The following is a 21,401-nucleotide window of genomic DNA, read 5'->3' as shown; positions in this document are numbered from 1 at the left end:
GCATTCTCCTGTGTAAGATAAGGCTGGAAAGTCCAATCAAGACGAGGAAGTGATAGCAGGAGTGCCTGAAAGAGTGTCTATTCCGGTAATACAGTTTGTTCTTGGAAACGACCTAGCCGGATCAAAGGTGGGAGTGATGCCTATTGTAGTAGAGAAGCCAAAAGAAAACCAGGGAACTGAAGAGTTAAAAGAAAAATACCCTGGAATATTTCCGACTGTGTGGTGACAAGATCCCATGGTCATAAGTTAAAGCAAGAAGGGAAAACTAAAGAGAAAGACGAAGGAGTTGAGGTCCGGTTAGCTGACATCCTGTTTGATGAAATGGTAAAGGAAAAGCCTGAGCAGGTAGAGGATCAGGCAGAGGTGTTTAATTCTGAAAGACAAATGGAGTTACAACAAAAAGACAAGACAATAGAAGATTTATATCATAAAGCCTACTCGGAAAAAGAGTCAGAATGTATTATAGACTGTTATTACCTTAAGGATACAATCCTAAAGTGGAACATGAGACCTTGGCAGGTTAGTGCAGAGGAGAAATGGGCAGAAGTTCACCAGATTGTATTGCTGGTAGCATACAGTCAGGAAGTATTGTGGGAAGCACACTAATTAAGTGTAGGAGGTAATTAAGTGATGAAGACTCAGGCTAAGATACAAAAGCATTTCTATTGGCCTGGATTACATAAGGATGTGGTTGAATTTTGCCATACCTGTCATATGTGTCAGTTGGTAAGAAAGCCACAGGCAGTAATAAAACAGCACCTTTGATGCCAATTCCTATATTGTTTGGTTTGTTAGTAGTCCTGTTAATTTGTTCACCATTAGAGTTAGATAAATAAATTGTTACTTATTGATTATAGAGTGTCTGGAGTTCATTTCATTTAACCTGCCCTTTATAACAGATTGGGAGGTGAGAGATAGGTTATACCACTTTTCACACTTCCTTTAACAGATTATGAGGCAAGATGAGCTTCTCTGGGTGTTTAGGTTTTAGTTATTCAGAGGGGGTCGACCTCTGCTTCATAACAGAATCCCTCGGCCAGTTACCTCCTTGGATCATTAAAGTCATTTGACTGACTGTGAATGAATCACTCTAAAGAATTTGTCTGGTAAAGAACAAAACTATATGGTCTGTGAGGTTTTCCATTCAACCCTTGGAGGATACAACTGGAAATGAGTAAGGGGAAAGAAGGAAATTGCAGATAATTTAAACCAATATTTTGTATCAGTCTTCATGGTGAAGGACACTATAAACATCCCAAAGATACCAAATGTGCATTGTGCTAATGAGAAGAAAGGTCTCTGTCACAATGGACAAAGTATTTGACAAACTACTTGGACTAAAGGCAGAACAGTTGCCAGAACCTGATGATCTATTTCCATGGAATTTAGAGGAAGTGGCTGCAGAGTGATGGAGCCATTGGTGAAACATTCAGAGAATTGAAAAATGCTAATGTTAGATTACTGAAAATATTTAAGGAGGGGTTAGATAGATTTTTGAAATATCTGGGAGTTGATGGCTGTGCTCAGCTGGCACAAAAGTGGAGTTGAGAGCAGGGCAGATCAGCCATGATCTTGTTGAATGTTAGGGCAGGCTTGAAGGCTGAATGACCTACTCATACGTCTTATGCCTTTATGAACTATGACACCCATTAAGGTGGCTTATATTAAAATTGAGGGTCATATGTAATTGACATACATTTGTCAATTCTATCTTTTCTGCATGAGAGAATCATGCAGATAAATACATTGTACTTGAATGAGTGATGTATGAGATTTCTCATGGGCATTCTGGTGCCCTACATACCACATGTTTGTGATTTCTGACTTGTTTCCTACAATGGATTTTTATAGACTTGTGTCTAGCTTTGGCTTGTCTTTATGTACTCATCATTATTGATTCATATTTTAAAGGTCTTCCTGCTGTTATATCAGGCATGTAATTAATCTAACTTTTCTCAGCACCTTAGATTTCATTCACTTTGTCCATACCTATACTTGTACCCACAAAGAACGCATTTCTGAAGCTACAAGTTTGCAGGACCAAGGTAGTGACAGGTTTTGAAATACATTCCTAATGCTTTCATAGTCAATGAGTTGGATATCTAAAACCAACATCTCTCCATATCTTACCTTTAGGACATACTCCCCTGGTACTAGAAGCCTGTAGTATTCTCCCTGAGAATTGGTTTGAAATGGGAAAAGATTACTCCTGCCAAAAATGTTTACAATTGCTTTGGAAATAGGATTTCCTTTCTCATCCAGAACTCTGCCCTTTAAACCTGGAAGTGAAAGGTGAGGTAAATTATTATTTAGAAATTACTCAAATGTAGTCAACTATTCAATTGACCTCAAGTAAATAGGTAAGAATGTAAAGAGACAATAGGACTCTTGTGGTGCAGGGGTAGTGTCTCTATCTCTGAGCCAGAAGGCCCAAGTTCAAGTCTGAACTACTCCAAAGGCTTGTCATAACATTTCAGAACATGTTGGTTTTAAAAATCTATAACAAAACATCTTTACTTCTAAGCTACAGCTGACACAATGCCAAACTTCAACAAAACGTAAGTGAAATTATTTGATCCTGAATTGATAACTTCATTGGCTGTGAAACACGTTGGAACATCTGGCAATGTTGTGGAAGGCACTATAAAAATGCAAGGTTTTCTTTTCTGACAGAAATAATTTAAAAGATCCCCCAAATCGGGATTCATCTAACACTGTAACTGATGTCCAAAAAAGCTTTGTGTAGATTATTAAAATTTAGTTGGATTACTTTATTGCAATTTGGTTAAAAAATGACAAAGCTCTTTAATAACCATGCAATCCTGCGCACTGACTTCAAATGCCCTAATTTAGTTGCAACATCAATTGCAGTAATACAAAATATTAAGCAAATTGGAGACCAGCAGCTGTGTCTTCCTGTACAGAAGCCAATAAAGCATTGCTTCCTAAACGTCATCCCACTGTTACCCCGTTTTGAGGTTTGAAAGTTGTTGTGACCCCTCAATGAGCGGAGTGGTGTGAGGAGAAGATGTATGACAGCAGGGTAAACTGGTCAGCCATTGCTGCCTCAGAGCTCGCAAACCCAAATTGTCAGTTTGTAGCCTCACTTGGGGGTACCAAGTCCCCCTTTAAGAATACCTGCAATAGAAGCTGGAGTTAAATCAAATATAAGGCCTGAACCATGTTGTTAAAAGCGTCTACTGTCAGTTTTTTGTGCTGTTCCCTACCCTGTAAAATATAAGTCATATCCAATATGTGCTGGTGTAACCTTAATGTCAATTGCCAAAATACCAAATAGCTAATAATTCAGAATGGAATTGACTTCCCTTTGATGTAATAAATTTGACACTAGTGCCTGCTGCTTCAACCTAGAATCTGATTTTTATTATCACCACCTCTGCACCGTATCCCCTGCACAACAGAACCTAAAGCATGTACAATCACAAGCCCATAATTGATATCCCTTCTTATAGCCTGAATACTGCACCAATAGTGGAAAACCCCAAGATGTAAATGGACTTGGGCAGAACCATAAAACAAACTGAATCAAATTTTCCAAATTTTACATCTTGTGCTGATATTCAGCACTACTAAAATTATAACTGAGTTATCAGTGAGCATGTACCTGATGTCGAATCAAAAATCACCTACATTCCTCTGGTTTTGTCCTCCACTGTCAGTGGCTATCCCTTCAGCTACCTTGGCCCTAAGGTCCAGGATTCTGCTCCTAAACCTCTCTGCCTCTTTACCTCTCTCTCTCATCCCTTTAAGACTTTCCTTAAAACTTACCTCTTTCACCAAGTCAACTATTCTCATATGTCCTTCGGTGGCTCAGTGTCAAAAATCTTTGCTAACACTTATGAAGCATCACGGGACATGTTGTATTAACTCTGCTACAACTAACAACATTATTGCTTTTATTCTGGACCACATCTGTGGGTAGTGCATTCCACCACAGTTTTTGACCCATTGAAATCCATACATGAAAAACGGTGAGAATTTTCCAACAAGAAACACTAGCAAAAGGCCATAATTCAGAGGACAGAACCTGCAAGCTTTAAGATGCACAGCGACATATACATTTACCTAAATGGACTTGCTGGATAAAGACGATGAGTGGGACTTTGTTCTGTTCCCACAAGCGTGGCAGTTGTGCTGTAGGTGGGTACTTGCAACAAGATAGCTCTAATGTCAGCTCATAGCACTGGCCCCACACATAATTGTAGTCTTGCATACCACCTAGTGAGAGATATTGAAAACTGTCAGACAGATGTATCTGGAGCTAAGGTGTGCTAAATCTTCACATACAAATTGCTTCGTAAAATGTAAATTGCCACATATGCTATGTACTCATAGTTATAGCTGATCCAGCTGTGCAAGAGTGTTATAAGATGTGATATTTGCAAAATAACTAATAACAATAAAACTTCAAGAGACAGACAGCTCAGAAATGTTTTGGGATTATTTTTGATTGCTTCTTACGAAGTGAGGAATCTTAATTTTCTCTTTAGACAACGTCAGAATCAAACATTCTCAAATTACATTTAGCACAGGTACATGGTGCGGAGATATCACTTACTTTTCCTACCTCTCTGCTTTACCAATACTTTCACTTGTTTTGCAATTTTGGGCTCTGCGTAAGATTCCTAAGTTGGAACCAAGTGTTACAGGTTTGCTAAGTTTTTTAGCAGAGAAAAGTCCCTGAAACTATATACTATAAAAACAGAGTATTTACAGAACAGGAACAAGTCATTTAGCCCAGCAGAGCAGGTGTTAATAAGCCTCCTCTGACCTACTCCAATTTACTCCATCAGCATATCACTGTCATTTAGGGGATGCAGTAGTGTAATGCCCCTGGACTATCAATCCAGAACCTCAGGCTAATGTTCTGTGGACATGGGTTCATATCGTACCATGGCAGACAGACATAGAATGGAATCTGTACAGTGTGGAAATAGGCCATTTGACCCATTGAGTCCACACCGACCCTCCGAAGAGCATCCCACCTTCAAGAACCCCTTATCTTATCCCTGTAACCCTGCATTTCCCATGACTATCTAGCCAGCACATCCTTGGACACTATGTACAATTTCCCACGGCCAATCCACCTAACCTGCTCATTTTTGGGCTGTGGGAGGAAACCGGAGCACCCAGAGGAAACCCATGCAGACATGGGGAGAATGTGCAAACTCCACATAGACAGTCACCTAAGGGTGGAATTGAGCCCAGGTCCCTCTCACTGTGAGGCAGCAGTGCTAACCATTGAGCCATTATGCCACCCCATGGTGAAATTTGAATTGGATAAAAAGCCGGAATCAAATGTGCGCATAATGGTGACCATGTAACTATTATTGGTTGCCATAAAAACTTATCTGGTTCACTGATGGTCGTTAGGGAAGGAAATCTGCCATCCTTACTTGATCTGGCCTACATATGACTCCAGACCACAACAATGTGGTTGAAGCTTAATTGCTGGCCTAGCCAATGATACTAACAATATTAAAAATATTCAATAATAACTAAATTATCAATTCACTTATTATCCTTGTACAAGTTTCAACCACCAAATCAATAGCAGAAAGAATCAAAATTTATCAGAATGTAAATGATTAGAATGAGGAACAGCCTCAGATCATAACAGCCTCGCAAACCTGCTCTGCCATTCTTTTTCTTCTCATTGAATCAATTTCTTGGTTTTTCTTTGCCAGTTTTTAAAACCACACTTTGTTTTGGTAACTTTGGAAGACTCTTCTTTTAGTCTCATATAATCTTCAACTTTACTAGTTGGCCATAGTTGTTGTACTTATCCGATGGAATTTTATTGTTCAAGGGGGAGCGTATTCATAATGTGCAAAGTTTTGGAAGCTCAGGAATTATAACAGACTAGAATTATGTGCTGAGTTGGAAGATATAGGTTAATATCAAATGGGGGTTTAGATTGTGACAAAGTATTCCTTCATAAGGCAAGAAAAGTATAAAGCAGTAGATGAGTCACCTTGCAGAACCTCTCTACACATCTGCTCTGCTTGACATGGAAATGGCCAATAGTGTCTGGTTGGTATAAAACCAGGGAGAGGAGAACAAACCACTATATATAAAAAACAAATTAGAGGCAAAGGAAAATCAGAATAAAATAAATGCATGCATCCTATGGAAAAGGGTTTTGTTCATTTCAATTACTTTGCCTTAATTGTACCAGCATGACACTACCTAAAATTAACATTGTATGATAAGACTGTGTTATACTACCTTAACATTAACCATGAAGCATGTTAGGACTAAAGATATTTAGAAACTCCAAAGAGGGACTATGACTGTTCACAAAAAGTGGAATATGATTCAGTCCCCTGTATTAACTGGCTTGCCTGATATCCTGTACCATTTAGCTCCATTCGTCACACCATTCAGGAATTTCATCTTACATAAATTCCCTTTGTACATGGTTTTGTGGTTAAAAGAATACATTTTTGCCAAGTATTTAAACACATCATCATCTGGACTACGACTGTAGTTGTTGCTCCCTGTGAAGGACAACAAAAGTGAATTCTCAATACTACTCGGTTCAGAACTTTTATCACAGCAAAAATGAAACTTTTATACAAAAATATTTCAGAATGTAAACTTTTCCTATTTTGTCAAAGGGCATCACACGCACAAATTCACTTAAAACATAGTAATAGCATAGAACAGTCAAAAATAATGATAAATTTCTCAAGCCCACTCAAGGTTTCACTGATGAAAGCATCAGCCAATGTGATAACAGCCAATGAGGAATATGTCAGGTCTTGTTTTCACAGTGAAAGCTCATATCAATCAGACATTATAATTATAACCACTGCAATAAGAGAACTTGGTGAGAACCTGCTAGGGTTCCAGTTCGTTATTACTATTCAGTGAAGCTAATGGAAATTACAAAAGTGTGAACACCAATTGAAGATCAAATCAGATTCAGATGTGATGCCCTCTCACAAGAATTAACACTTTTGCCATCATGCTACTGTACAGAGTAGGAAAGAAGGTACTTGTACATTTATAAAGCCATTTGTGTACTTATGATCACTCAATATATTTCACAGATGATGAAGTCCTTGTTAACACAGTTGCTATTACAATTTAGTTTGATGTGACAGTCAATTCGACTATAGCAATCTCCCAACAATAATGAGTTAAATGATCACAATCTGTTTAATTCTGTTGGGGTTCAGGAATAAATGTTTTCCAGAACAGCACAGAACACCTCCTACCCAAGTATTTCCTAAGGATATTTACATCCACCTGAGATGAAAAGATGGTGACATACAACTTCTAATCCTGACACCCAGGCTGATGCTCTTGGGATTGGGGTTGAAATCCCATCACAGTAGCTAATGGAATTTAAACTCAATGAATATAAATTTGGAATTGAAAGCTAATCTCATTAATGGTGAGTATGATTCCTAACATTGATTTGTTTTATGACAATCTATTTCAGTGATTTTTTTTATGGAAGTAAATCTCCTAGACCGGTTCTGCATGAGCGTCAGAGCCATAGCAACATGGTTAACTCTTCACTGCCTTCTAAAATGGCTCCACAATATAGGACCTAAAATTAGTATTTCATTCAAAACAAAACATGCTTTTAATGGTATAGCACTCCCTCTGCACTACTATGACCTCTGGAGTGGAACTTGAGCCCATGTTCTTCCCAACTAGATATTTAGTCATTCTGAAGTAAACATTTGGAAATGTTTGGTCTGTAATCGCCTGATGGAGCTGCCTTTGCTATATTGATGTCTGTTCATATAGATGGAAATCTGGCAGACTTTTATTCTCTTTTTTTCAGGTTGTGATCGAGAACCAATTTATGGGCATTACTGCTGTTGTTGCTTGTAGTTAATCCTGACAGATCTGCTTACGTGGTCTGCCCCAGTCATCCATCTTGCACCATCCTCACACATACAGTGTAGCTTGTCTGCAACCTCCCTGTGACATCCAACTACACCGAGGGTGACCCCTCCTTCTACTGGTCTTCACTTTGGAATTTTTAGCATGCCATTCTGAATCCATATCTCAAAGACCTCCATTCTCCTTCATAAAACTTTATATATCGTCCAAGTTTCTAAGGCAAACAGTAAAGTGGATAGAATGGAAGACTTAATGAGATTTTTCCTTGTTACAATCATGAGCTTTCTTGTTAACACATCCTTCACCTTCGCAAAATTACTTCTGGCTACCTCTATCTTTCTTCTGACATGTGCATCACATTAGTCATCTTCTGCTAGCTTTTGTCCAAAGTAGAGAGAATTACCTATTTGTTCCATGGTTTGCCCTCCAGTTCAATCTAGTTTTTTGTAATGTATTCCTTTGAGATATTATTGTTTTTTGTTTTGTGGTCATGCTCAATCCGTATTCTAGACTTTAGGATTTTATATTATGCAGGATATTTTGTAGGGTTGCTTCTGATTCTGTAAGTAATGCCGTGTCATTGTTGTACAATATGTTTGTGGCACTATTTTTACCCCTGAAAATCTAATTCTCTGAATGTTTGTTCTGTGTACAGATTGAATAATTTTAGCAACAGCCTTGTTGTAGTCCTCTCTTCACTTGAAACATATGTGATGGTCCCTCTTCTAGCCTGACGCTCACTACTTATTCCCAAACTAGGTTCTCGATAAATCTCACTTCTTTACTGTCAATTCCAACTTTCAACACGTCTATTAACTTCCAGCGATAATTCTAAATACTTACTGAAGAATGGTCTTAGAATGATTAATGATACATATTTAGGATAGAAACTCCATCACGTCCTGAGGAAACCAGTGTGCAATTGTAATTCAATATTAAAATCAAGAATAAAAGTTTTATTTATTTATAAAGGAAGCAACATGAGCAACTTTAAGAGCAGTGGAAAGAAATTTAATAACAACCTTCACAGGAGAATTGGATAAATACTTGAAGGGAAAATATTTACATGGAAGTTTAGAATAGTCAGGCAGTGGGATTAATTAGATACACTGCCAAAGGGTTGACACAAGTACGATAGACTAAATAGTCTCCTCCACACTGCGTCATTCTATGCTTTTATTCTAATTTAACACCAACAAAAGCATTTGGAAATTTATTACTGGACCAGCATTTATTGTCCATCCTAACTGCATCTAAACTGGATGACTTTCTAGGACAATTTCCTGGAGATTTCAGAGGACAGTTAAGACATTGATAATGGTTGCATGGTCACTATTGCATCAGCTTTTAATTCCAGATCTTTACTGAACTTAAGTTTCACCATCTGCCATGTTGGAATTCAAACTCACGTCCCTAGAACATCAACCTGGGACTCTGGAATACCAGTACTGTAACGTTTTCACTACCCTTCCACCTCCCCTTAAGGTTTAACAACTTCTCTATATGGAGTAAGTCCTTCTAATTCACTGTATCTAGGCACCTTATAGTTTCGTTCACTTTAGTTAAATTTTTTTAAGTCTTCATTGTTGGCTGGCATTTCAGAAATCAGATGCTGTCTTGTGTACTGCCATTGCTATGTCAACAGCTGGTTTTGGTGTTTGTTTTCTCTTGTTGCTTGCTAATTCGTTAACATAAGCATATATTTCTCAACATGCTATGCCACCTGTAAGTGGAATGTCATAGACTACTAGCTCCAAGTCACAAAAAGCTTCCAGCTGTCCTGCTACATCAGACTCAACAGAAAATGTGCTACAACAAAAACAAACATTTTGGAGTCTTCTGTCACGCAGATGAAAAGGGCCCCAGCTTCTATGTTAAGTTCTCATGTGTGATGTCTTTGCAAAAAGAATTCAAATTTACCCAAACTCTTCAGAAATGACACACGCTCAAGACTTTCATTCAGGGTGCTGATCGATTCGTCCTCAAACCATGAGTCATTCCTTAGCACTATCAGCTTTTCCATCATGGTACAGAAGGTTGCTATTTGTGGCTTCTTCTGTTGTTTTTTTGCTGTGTATTCCATGGTGATTTATCACTGTCCATGGTCTTCACTCTACCAAGATATGTCTAGCTTCAACATCACACATAATGACAGGCTCCTTTTGACATGCCAACCTGAAAAGTCTTCAGCTTTGTCAAAGGATTTTGGGCTGTGGGCTAGTGTTTTGATCTTTTCCCTCATGCATTAGATCACAGAGTACATTTGTCACATCCCATAGTTCTCATAATTGCTAATAGTTAATTCATTCTTGATGCAGCGTTGTTTAATTTTTCATTCCAACTCTTTAAGTAAGCTTTTAAAATGGCCTTGCATGCGGCAATAGTGTAGTAATAGTTGAATACTGTTATTGCTTCATCTACAACCAACAGTATCATGTTGGGTTTAAACCTATCTTGGAGGCAGTGACTAATATATTATGGATCAGGGCAGAGTGTACACCAGGTTGTTGATTTTCTCTGCCTGCACCGGATGTTAAAATGACACCATTCACCATTAATCATATAATCTGATCATTTTTCTAGGGCTTTGGTTGTCTTATCTTGTCTAAAGTTCATCACTAAAGAATAATAGCCATCATTTAGAATTTACATTGCTCCAGCAACAATTCAGTTTGTTTAGCATTCAAAACTACATCCATTATCGGTCTTTGCTATCTTGTATTTGATAGAAAAAGGTCATAACTAAAGTCTACAGGCTACTGCTGATCTAAAGATTTTGTTGTTAACGGCAACAATTTTTGGTCAAAATCAACAGCAAAGGGTAAAATATTTTCAATGTAATTGGTTAAAGTCCAAGATTTTTAATGAGCTGGAGGGTCTTTCAACAACACAATGATCATTTCTGCAAGGAGTGGAACTAATGGTAGCTCTTTTGGAGATTAAGCACTGGCACAAATGGCCAAATGGCTCCTTCTGTCTATTTGATTCTATGACTGAGTCATTTAAGCTGGTTATAAAGAAAATATAGTTTTCATATTTGTGGGCTTTGGGGAGCTGCAGATATTTGCAGATATTATATTTGAAATATAATATTTTAGATGAATCTTAAACTATATCGCATTTAAAGGGATTAAAGGTTTACTCAAATCCCTTTCCTTGTGTTTTGGCTACCATTGATCAGGAATGCTTTGACATATGGGCTAGTTGAATGAGAGACCTTTGCACCTTTTCAGATTAAATTGTATGTGAAATAGGATGCTTTGTGAATAAGCATCAAGATTAGCCAGGAATCAAGACAAGCAAAATTTTTGTTGTAAACTGCAATATTGTACTCTACTTCAATCTGTAGCCTAAAAATGTCTTAAGATAAATACATGGATTTAAATAATTTTGCCAGTATTTACCTTGTGGCTGTTTACATTAAACAAGGTTTTTTTTAACTGAGATAATGCTTTTACAGCAGCTACAGATGAACAACTTTGGCTCAGTGGTAACACTTGTACCTCTGAGTCAGAAAAGGAGTTCAAGCCCCAATTTAGACATCGGTTAAGGATTTAGACTGATACTGCATTGCAATACTAAGGAAGTACAACATTGTTTGAGATGCCAACACAGGTTTAATCCATTCAAAACCCATAAACTTGCACAGAGTTAATATTGGGTCTGCTGTCTTTCAGATGGGATGCTGATGGAACCCTGTCTGTCCTGCCAGGTGGATGTAAAGAATCTTAACAATACAATTTGAAGGAGGATAGTTTACTAAAATTGGCCAATATTAATCCTTACCTGACAGCATCAAAAGAGATTAACTGGCCACTTACCTTATTGTTCTTTGTTGAACCTTGTGCATAAATTGACTGCTGTATTTGCCTGCATTAAAACAATGACTTCATCTGCAGCGAAGCATTTTGGAATGTGAAAAGTGGCACATAAATACAGGTTCTTTATTCTTTTAGAACACCTAGACAATGCAGTTTTTCTCATTAAATAGGATTTTAGACATCCATGCTAAGCTATTTTTAGTTCTCAAAAACAGCAAGTGCTGGAGAAAATCAGCAGGTTTGGCAGCATCCATGGTGAAAACAAGTTAACACCTTGAGTTGAATAACTCTTCTTCAGAACCTCTTTTTCTTAAGTTCTTCTCTTCTTTGGCATTTTCATCATTAAGTACTTGACTTTTGCTCAATAGTTGTAATGATGGAAATCAAATCAAAATGCATCATTGTGGCATTCACATTTGTGATTGGAATGACATGGAGCTCTTCAAACAAAATAAGTCATGACACTTGTTTATTGATGAGAAATCTTTTGTTTTATTCTTTGACAATGTCCCAAACTGAACTGCTGATGGCAACTACACGGTCTAGGGGATACACTCTTTGTCCAAAGCAGTAGTAAAACATCTAAATTTGTTTGTACCAGTATTTTGAAAAGACAAGTTCTGTCAAGATAATAAAACCTCGTATTGCATCCCGCCAATTCAAACCGAGCATTATGGGTACTTTTCGTCATTTTTTAAAAAGCAGAATATAGTTTGCAGCCATGTCAAAATTTAGAAAAGTAACAAGTGGCCAATGCCCAAGATTGCTAATGTTCATTGAGATCAGGCATGTTCAACACAGCTATCAAACTCAATATTGTCCACAAGCCTGATTTCCACAAGGTACAAGATGGTGGCAGAGTAAGACACTCCAGCCGGATCTCCTCTGCTCGCCAGTCCCTTTTCCATTTTCTTCCTTTTTTCCCTCTTTGCTGCAGTTTTTCTGTGAGGAGTGGGAGCAGAGCGAGCTGGGAGCTGAGTCACGGGCCGGAGTGCGGAGCGGGAGCAGAGCGAGCTGGGAGCTGAGTCACGGCCCAGAGCCTGGAGCGGGAGCATAGCGATCTGGGAGCTGACTCACGGCCCGGAGTGCGGAGCGAGCTGGGAGCCGACTCACGGCCCGGAGCCTGGAGCAGGAGCAGAGCGAGCTGGGAGCCGAGTCACAGGCCGTAGCCCAGCGTGGGAGCAGAGCAAGCTGGGAGCCGGCCGTGAGGATGAGTACTAGAGGCAAGCCCCAGACAAAGACCAGTGTGTAGAGGCAGCGACGCTTCGTGTACTGAAGCCCAGTGGGCACGGACTCAGTGGGAAAGGACTATAACTTGACCGCTTTAAAGATACCTTTTATTATCATTGTAGACTTTTTAAACTCTGCATTCCAGTGCTAGTCTATTTTTGAATTCTGTGACAACACTTAAAGTGTCTGTACCTAGGTATCCTGTACTTAAGATGGCGTCAAGAGGCAACATTACAAACTTTTCACTGCACCCATTCCAGTGCATGTGACAAATCAGGCTATCCTAATTCCTAATTCTAAATCTATTCAGATTAAATCGCCACTAGTCAAAGCCTTAAATGAAAAGCAAAACATGTTCAAGCTGTAAAGTATGCATCAGGGGATAGAAACTAACTTTAATCCAATTCAAACTATTTAGAGTCGTAACAGGAAAAACTCACCTAGATTGTTATTATCATATGGATAAGCAGCCACTACGGCACCTCCATGAATACTAGCAGACAGCACAAACGTTTCACTATGAATCCACCGTATCACTGCCTCAGTTTCTGGCTCAGGAGATGCTGTTCTTTGCGCAAAAGGATCAGGAAAATTTCTGTTTAAATCCATTTTATTACTGTTATATCTGTAAACATAGAAAAGCATATGGAGGCTGTAATACTGTTTCCTCATTGCAACCAGAAGGATTTTATAAAGTATGCATCTATTCTTACGCTAAGGTGAGTCCATTGAAAGAAAGTTTGTTAAAGGGAAACTTAATTGCTTCTATAGGTAAACCAGGTTAATCCGCATGTATTGAAAAGTGTATATTTTTTACACAATGAAAATCAATTCATCATGTTGATGATGCGGGCATAATGGGCTGAGTGGCCGCCTCCTGAGCTATAACATTTCTGTGATTCTGTATGAGTTATTCACTTTTTACCTGTATATCCCTAGACTGTCAATTAGCTATTAAGTAGATCCAGTTTTTATCTTGTGAACACTGATCACCTCATCTCTTATTAGTGTTTTACACTGTGTAGAAACTCACTAGCAACTCAGAGTACAGCACATATTGTTTAATGAAACACAGCTTCACACTTTACATTGTGCACTTAATTCAGCAGTGCATCATTACTTTTTAAATGGTACACTCTTTTCATAAATAAGATTATAAGATATAGGAGCAGAACGAGGGCATTCAGCCTGTCGAGTGTGTACTGCCACTTGATCATAGCTGATATGTTACTCAAACCCATTCTCCTGCTTTCTCCCAGTAACCCTTGATCCCCTTACAAATCAAGAACCTATCTTTTTCTATCTTAAATACACTCAGTGACTTGGCCTCTGTAATGTTCTACAGTAATGGGTTCCACAGATTAACCACCCTTCAACTGAAGCAATTTCTCCTCATCTCAGTTCTAAAGTATCTTAAACTCTGAGGCTATACCCTCAGGCCCTAGTCTCTCCTATTAATGGAAACATCTTCTCCACATCCACTTTATCCAGGCCTCTCAGTGTTCTTTTAGTTTCAATCACATTTCTCCCTCATCCTTCTAAACTCCATCCAGTACAAACCCAGAGTCATCAACAGCTCCTCATATGGCAAGCCCTTTTTCCTCGGGATCATTCTTGTAAGCCTTCTCTGGAACCCCTCCAATGCCAGCACATCCTTCCTTAGATATGGAAAACTGCTCACAATATTCCAAATGCAGTCTGACCAGAGCCTTACACATCCTCAGCTGTACATCTCTGCCCTTGTATTCTAGCCCTTTTGAAATGAGCACTAACATTGCACTTGGCTTCCGAACTGCCAACTGAACCTGTATGTTAACCTGAAGAGAATTCTGAACGAGGACGCCCAAGTCACTTTGTACTTTCAGAAGCCTTTCCCCATTTAAAAAATAGTCTATGCCTCTATTCTTCCTACCAAAGTGCAAAACCTCACACTTTCCCACATTGTATTCCATCTGCTGTTTCTTTGTCCACTCTCCTAGCCTGACCAAGTCCTTTTGTAGTCTTCTCATGTCCTCAACATGACCTGCTGCTCCATCTATCTGTGTCATCTGCAAACATAATAACAATGCCCTCAGTTCCTCTGTCCAGATCATTAATGTATAACATGAATAGTTGTACACCAAACACTGATCCCTGCAGAACTCCGCTAGTCCTGAATAAGGTCTTTATATTCCCACTCTCTTCCTTGTGCCAGTCAGCCAATCCTCTATACTTGCCAGTACCTTACTGACCATTCAGTCAGCAGAGCAGCAGTTAAAGACTTTGGCAGAGCTAAATGAAGAAATGTACAATCCAAAGAGCCTGTTAGTCTATTAACAAGTATCCAGTGATGATGTATAACATTGGCCAGATGAATAGTGGACCTTCCATAATAAAGAATCAAGAATAATCCAAATCTGAAATGTAGTGTTTATCCCCAGCAACCTGTATTAAGGAACAGAGGTGAACAGATTAATTATATAAAGCACAGTGCCACAAATGAGGGAGAAAAGTAACTTACATAGCAGCGGAACGTGAATCAAAAGGGTCTGACTGTAGCTCTAAATGAACTTACCAATTTTTTTTCACATGATGTTTTCAATTTTTTTTTAGTTATGGGCACATTCACTTTATCAGTTTATAGTGGGTTTCAAACAACTGGGTTTTTTTCTATTCATTTTGTGGGATGTGGGCGTCACTGGCTGGCCAGCATTTCTTGCCCATCCCTAGTTGCCCTTGAGAAGGTGGTGGTGAGCTGCCTTCTTGAACCACTGCAGTCCTCCTGCTGTGGGTTGACCCACAATGCTATTACAGAGGGAAATCCGGGATTTTGACCCAGTGACAGTGAAGGAACAGTGATATATTTTCAAGTCAGGATGGTGAGTGACTTGGAGGGGAATTTGGAGGTGGTGGTGTTCTCATATATCTGCTGCCCTTGTCCTTCTAGGTGGAAGTGGTTGTGGGTTTGGAAGGTGCTGTCTGAGGATCTTTGGTGAATTTCTGCACTACATCTTGTAGATAGTACACACTGCTGCTACTGAGTGTCGGTGGTGGAGGGAGTGGATGCTTGTGGATGCAGTGCGGGCTGCTTTGTCCTAGATAGTGTCAAGCTTCTTGAGTGTTGTTAGAGCTGCACCGATCCAGGCAAGCGGGGAGTATTCCATCACACTCCTGACTTGTGCCTTGTAGATGGTGGACAGGCTTTGAGGAGTCAGGAGATGAGTTACTCACCACAGTATTCCCAGCCTCTGGCCTGCTCTTGTGGCCACTCTGTTAATGTGGTGAGTCCAGTTGAGTTTCCGGTCAATGGTAACCCCGAGGATGTTGATAGTGGGGGATTCAGTGATGGTAGCACCATTGAATGTCAAGGGATGGTGGTTAGATTGTCTCTTATTGGTGATGGTCATAGCCTGGCATTAGTGTCACTTGCCACTTGTCAGCCCAAGCCTGGATATTGTCCAGATCTTGTTGCATGTGAGCATGGACTGCTTCAGTATCTGAGGAGTCGTGAATGGTGCTGAACATTGTTCAATCATCGGCAAACATCCCCACTTCTGACTGTATGATGGAGGGAAGGTCATTGATGAAGCAGCTGAAGATAGTTGGGCCTAGGACACTACCCTGAGGAACTCCTGCAGTGATGTCCTGGAGCTGAGATGACTGACCTCCCACAACCACAACCATCTTCCTATGTGTCAGGTATGACTCCAACCACTGGAGCGTTTGTCCCCTGATACCCATTGATTCCAGTTTTGCCAGGGCTCCTTGATGCCACACTCAATCAAATGCAGCCTTGATATCAAGGGCTGTCACTCTCACGTCACTTCTGGAATTCAGTTCTTTTGTCTAAGTGCTGCTTCATAGCACTGTTACTGACACCTTCCATCACTTTACTGATGATCGAGAGGAGACTGATGGGGCGGTAATTGGCTGGGTTGGATTTATCCTGCTTTTTGTGTACAGGACATACTTGGGAAATTTTCCACTCTCACGTCGCTTCTGGAATTCAGTTCTTTTGTCTATGTTTGAACCAAGGGTGTAATGAGATCAGGAGTTGAGTGGCCGTGGCGGAACCCAAACTGGGCGTCGCTAAGCAGGTTATTTCTGAGCAGGTGCTGCTTGATAGCACTGTTACTGACACCTTCCATCACTTTACTGATGATCGAGAGGAGACTGATGGGGTGGTAATTGGCTGGGTTGGATTTATCCTGCTTTTTGTGTACAGGACATACTTGGGAAATTTTCCACATTGTCGGGTAGATACCAGTGTTGTAACTGTATGGAACAGCTTGGCTAGGGGAGCGGCAAGTTCTGGAGCTCAAGTCTTCAGTACTATTGCTGGAATGTTATCAGGTCCAGTAGCCTTTGCAGTATCCAGCATCTCCAACCATTTATTGATATCACATGGAGTGAATTGAATTGGCTGAAGACCATGCTGGGGACCACTGGAGGAGGCCGAGATGGATCATCCACTCGGCACTTCTGGCTGAAGATTGCTGAAAATGCTTCAGCCTTATCTTTTGCACTGATGTGCTGGGCTCTTCCATCATTGAGGATGGGGATATTTGTGGAGCCTCCTCCTCCAGTGAGTTGTTTAATTGTCCACCACCATTCACGACTGGATGTGACAGGACTGCAGAGCTTCGCTCTGATCCATTGGTTGTGGGATCGCTTAGCTCTGTCTATCACTTGCTGTTTGGCGTGCAAATAGTCCTGTTTGGTGGCTTCACCAGGTTGATACCTCATCTTCAGACATGCCTGGTGCTGCTCCTTCTGCACTCTTCATTGAACCAGGGTTGATCCCCTGGTTTGATGATAATGGTTGTGTGGGGGATATGCCAGGCCATGAGGTTACAGATTGTGTTGGAGTGCAGTTTTGCTGCTGTTGATGGCCCACAGCACCTCATGGATGCCCAGTCCTGAGTTGCTAGATCTGTGCGATGTCTGTCCCATCTAGCACGGTGATAGTGACACACAACACGATGGAGGTTGTTCTCAATGTGAAGGCGGGACTTTGTCTCCACAAGGACTGTGCGATGGTCACTCTTACTGATACTGTCATGGACAGATGCAACTGCAGCTGGCAGATTAGTAAGAATGAGGTCAAGTATATTTTTCCCTCTTGTTGGTTCCCTCACCACTTGCTGCAGACCCAATCTAGCAACTATGTCCTGTAGGACCCAACCAGCTCGTTCAGTAGTACTGTTGCCAAGCCACTCTTGGTGGTGGACATTGAAATCCCCCACCCAGAGTACATTTTGTGCCCTTGCCATCCACAGTGCTTCCTCTAAGTGTTGTTCAACATGGAGGAGTACTGATTCATCAGCTGAGGGAGGATGGTTTGTGGTAATCAGCAGGAGGTTTCCTTGCCCATGTTTAACTTGAAGCCATGAGACTTCATGGGGTCCGGAGTGTGACTGTGGCAGGGCAGGAGAGAAGGGGTGGATGATACAGTGTGGGGAGAAAAAGGAATAACAATATTACAGTAATTTTTTTTAGTCAGTATAGGCTAAGTTTCTTAACCAAAGCTTCAGAGAAAAAACACATCGACCCAGGAAGTGGTGGAGGTGGGTACAATTACAACACTTAAAAGGCACCTGGATGGATGTATAAATAGGAAGGGTTTAGAGAGATATGGGCCAAATGCTGGCAAATGAGAAACCGAAAGAACTGTGGATATGTAAATCAGGAACAAAAACAGAACTTACTGGAAGCTCAGCAGGTCTAGCAGCATCTGTGAAGAAAACATCAGGAGTTAACGTTGCCAGACCTGCTGAGCTTCCAGAAACTTCTGCTTTTGTTGCTGGCAAATGAGACTAGGTCAGATTGGGATGCTTGGTCAGTGCAGATGAGTTGGACAGAAGGGTGTGTTTCCATGCTGCATGACTCTATGATTCTATATTGCTAGATATCTATTGAACTCATTGACTATTTGATAGTCAACATTTCAGCCTTTACCCTTCTTCAGGACTGGATGTGGGGTTAGGGGGAGCTGCAAATAAAGTGGGGGGGAAGGGGTAGAGGTGGAGTGGTGGTGATAGGTGGACATTGGTAGTAGGTACGATCTGGTTGGTCAATGGGAGGGATGAATCTGGTTGGTGGCTGGAAGGGAGGGTCAGATGGTGGAATGAAAGGGAGGAGGTGGGGCTGGAAGGGGAGGCGGGGTTAGGTGGGAAGGTTATTTGAAATTGGAAAACTCAACGTTGAGTCGTCTGGGCTGTAGGGTGCCCAGGCAGACAGTAACGTGTTGTTCTTCAAACTTGTGTTCTGAGTCACTGCGACACTGCAGAAAGCCGAGGGCAGACATGTCGGAGGTGGAATGGGATGGGGAGTTTAAATGGCTGGTGACCAGGTGGTTAGGTTGGCTATTACAGGCCAGGCGGAGCGATCTCCAGTTTGAAAATCTATGCACTACACTCACGAGAAGGGAGGTAAGGGGGAAATGAAGAAATGTACATACAGGAACTGTAAATAAAGCTTTACCGTCCATGGGTCCCGGTACACTTTCCAACGATCGATTTTTCAAACCCATCAGGATTCATGGAGGGCAGGATATGAATTCTCATGCTGCCAACCAGCCTGGTGATGTTCTTGTCATGTCCATAACTTGTGACCAGATAATCGATTAGATGCAGCAGCAACTCCCTGCCAAGAGGCTGCACAATACACAGTGTCAAGCAATTGGAAAAGACAATAACCCTCCTCCCTCTAGTCTCCAAATTTAGCACAAAGTTTCAATTGATTGTTTCATTGCCTTCAGCGAAGTAACTGCTGAACTGAACCAAGTCTCCTCAGTTTGTCCCAGTGCAAACAAAAGGTTGAAACACTTTTTTATTCAATCTTCGCGACAAGTTGTTCTCACAGTAAATATGCCACATTTTACAGGAAACAGGTGGTGTAACTTGGCTACAGGTCCAATTATGAAAAAAATTTGCAGTCTAGTGATTAGTGGGGTTTTGGAAATTTCTGATAACACAACATCAAGAAACAAATACAAAGCAAAATCTGTGCATTGCACAGAAAATGAAAGTGATCTTTTGTGCCAAAATACCAAACAGGATTGTTTTTTAAATTCATTCTGCAGATGTTGGTGTTACAGTTAAGGCAGCATGTACTACCCATCCCTAATTGCCCCGGAGAAGGTGTTGATGAGCTGCCTTCTTAAAACACAGCAGTCCTTGGGTTGTGAGGGCACCTGCAGTGCTGTTAGCGAGGGAGTTCCAGGAATTTGACTGGAATGGCAATATACTTCCTAGTCAGGATAGTGTGTGGCTTCAGAGGGGAAATTGCTGATTGTGGTGTTCTTATGCATCTGTGTTCCTTGTCTTTCTAGGTGGTGGTGCTTGTGGGTTTGGAAGGTGAAGAATAGAGTCAAAGGGCTACATGAAGACTGTTTTCATTAACTAAGGCTTGTTTGGATGGCTGAGTGGTCTAAGTTGCAAGACTCAAGGAGTGCTATTCCTTGTTCTGCTGAAGCCTGGTGAATTCTGATCCCTTTGTGAGGGCTTGGGTTCAAATCCCACTCTTGACATTCCCCTTTTTAATAGACAGATTTCTAATCAGTAAGGGAATCAAGAATTTTGGGATAAGGCAGGAAAGAGGAGTTGAGGATTATCAAATCAACTATGATCTTATTAAATGTTGGAGCAGACTCGATGGGCTGAATGGCCTTCCTTTGCTCCTATGTCTTATTCTCTAATTGTTATGATGCCGGAGGAAGCCATTCAGTACAGTGTGTCTGCACCAGTTCTCTGAGCATTTTGACTTAGTGCCAATCTCGTCTTTTTCCTGTAACCCTGCACATTGTTTCTATTTACATCATCATCCAATGCCCTCTTGAAAGCCTAAGTTAAACCTGTTTCCACCACCACTTCCAGGCACTGCATTCCGTACCATAACTACTAACTTTGTGTAAAAGGTTTTCTCAGCTCCCAATTTCCTTACTTTGCAAAAAACTTTAAAACTGTACCTCTGGTTCTCAATCCTTTTCCAAGTGGGAACAGTTTCTCCTAGTCTACACTGTCCATGGCTGCCATGATTTTCAGAACGTCTATCAAATCTCCTCTCAACTTTCTCCTCTCCAAAGAAAACAGTCCCAACTTCTCCGATTTGTCCTCACCATTGAAATTTCGCACCCCGGAACCATTTCTGTAAATCTCTTCAGCACTCTTTCCAAAGTGTTCACATTCTCTCCATGATGTGCACAATAGTCCAGCCGAGGTCTAACAAGTGTCCTATAAAGGTTCAACATCACCTCTGTGTTCTTGTATTCTGTGCCCCTATTAATTACATCTAGAATACTTTATGCTTTAATAACAGCTCTCTTGACCTGTCCTGCCACTTGGTTCACTTTTAAATGAACTTGGTTCTTGTGTTCAAAGGTAAGAGGGTGATCTAAAATAATAAAGGGGCAATAGAGTAGGTGAAGAGAGTTGGGCAAATCCAGAATAAAGAGGAATACTCTTAACTTTGGACCTATTCAATTTA

The 21,401-nt window shown here is 40.6% G+C and overlaps 1 protein-coding gene across 1 annotated transcript in view; it reads right to left on the bottom strand.

Annotated features, from left to right (window-relative positions):
* Positions 1-21,401, bottom strand: part of LOC109928784 (carboxypeptidase M-like) — a 33,331-nt gene that overhangs the window by 3,995 nt on the left and 7,935 nt on the right. Inside the window, exons 3-7 of the mRNA XM_048613384.1 lie at positions 19,398-19,570; positions 13,376-13,560; positions 6,366-6,521; positions 4,087-4,239; positions 2,131-2,279 (exon numbers count right to left, since the gene is read on the bottom strand). Coding sequence (XP_048469341.1) covers positions 2,131-2,279; positions 4,087-4,239; positions 6,366-6,521; positions 13,376-13,560; positions 19,398-19,570 — 816 coding nt within the window. The remainder of the gene's footprint in view (positions 1-2,130; positions 2,280-4,086; positions 4,240-6,365; positions 6,522-13,375; positions 13,561-19,397; positions 19,571-21,401) is intronic.

Source organism: Rhincodon typus, chromosome 28 (assembly GCF_021869965.1).
Source record: "Rhincodon typus isolate 14 chromosome 28, sRhiTyp1.1, whole genome shotgun sequence".
Classification (NCBI taxonomy): Eukaryota; Metazoa; Chordata; class Chondrichthyes; order Orectolobiformes; family Rhincodontidae; genus Rhincodon; species Rhincodon typus.
This window is presented reverse-complemented; position numbering and strand designations above follow the sequence as displayed.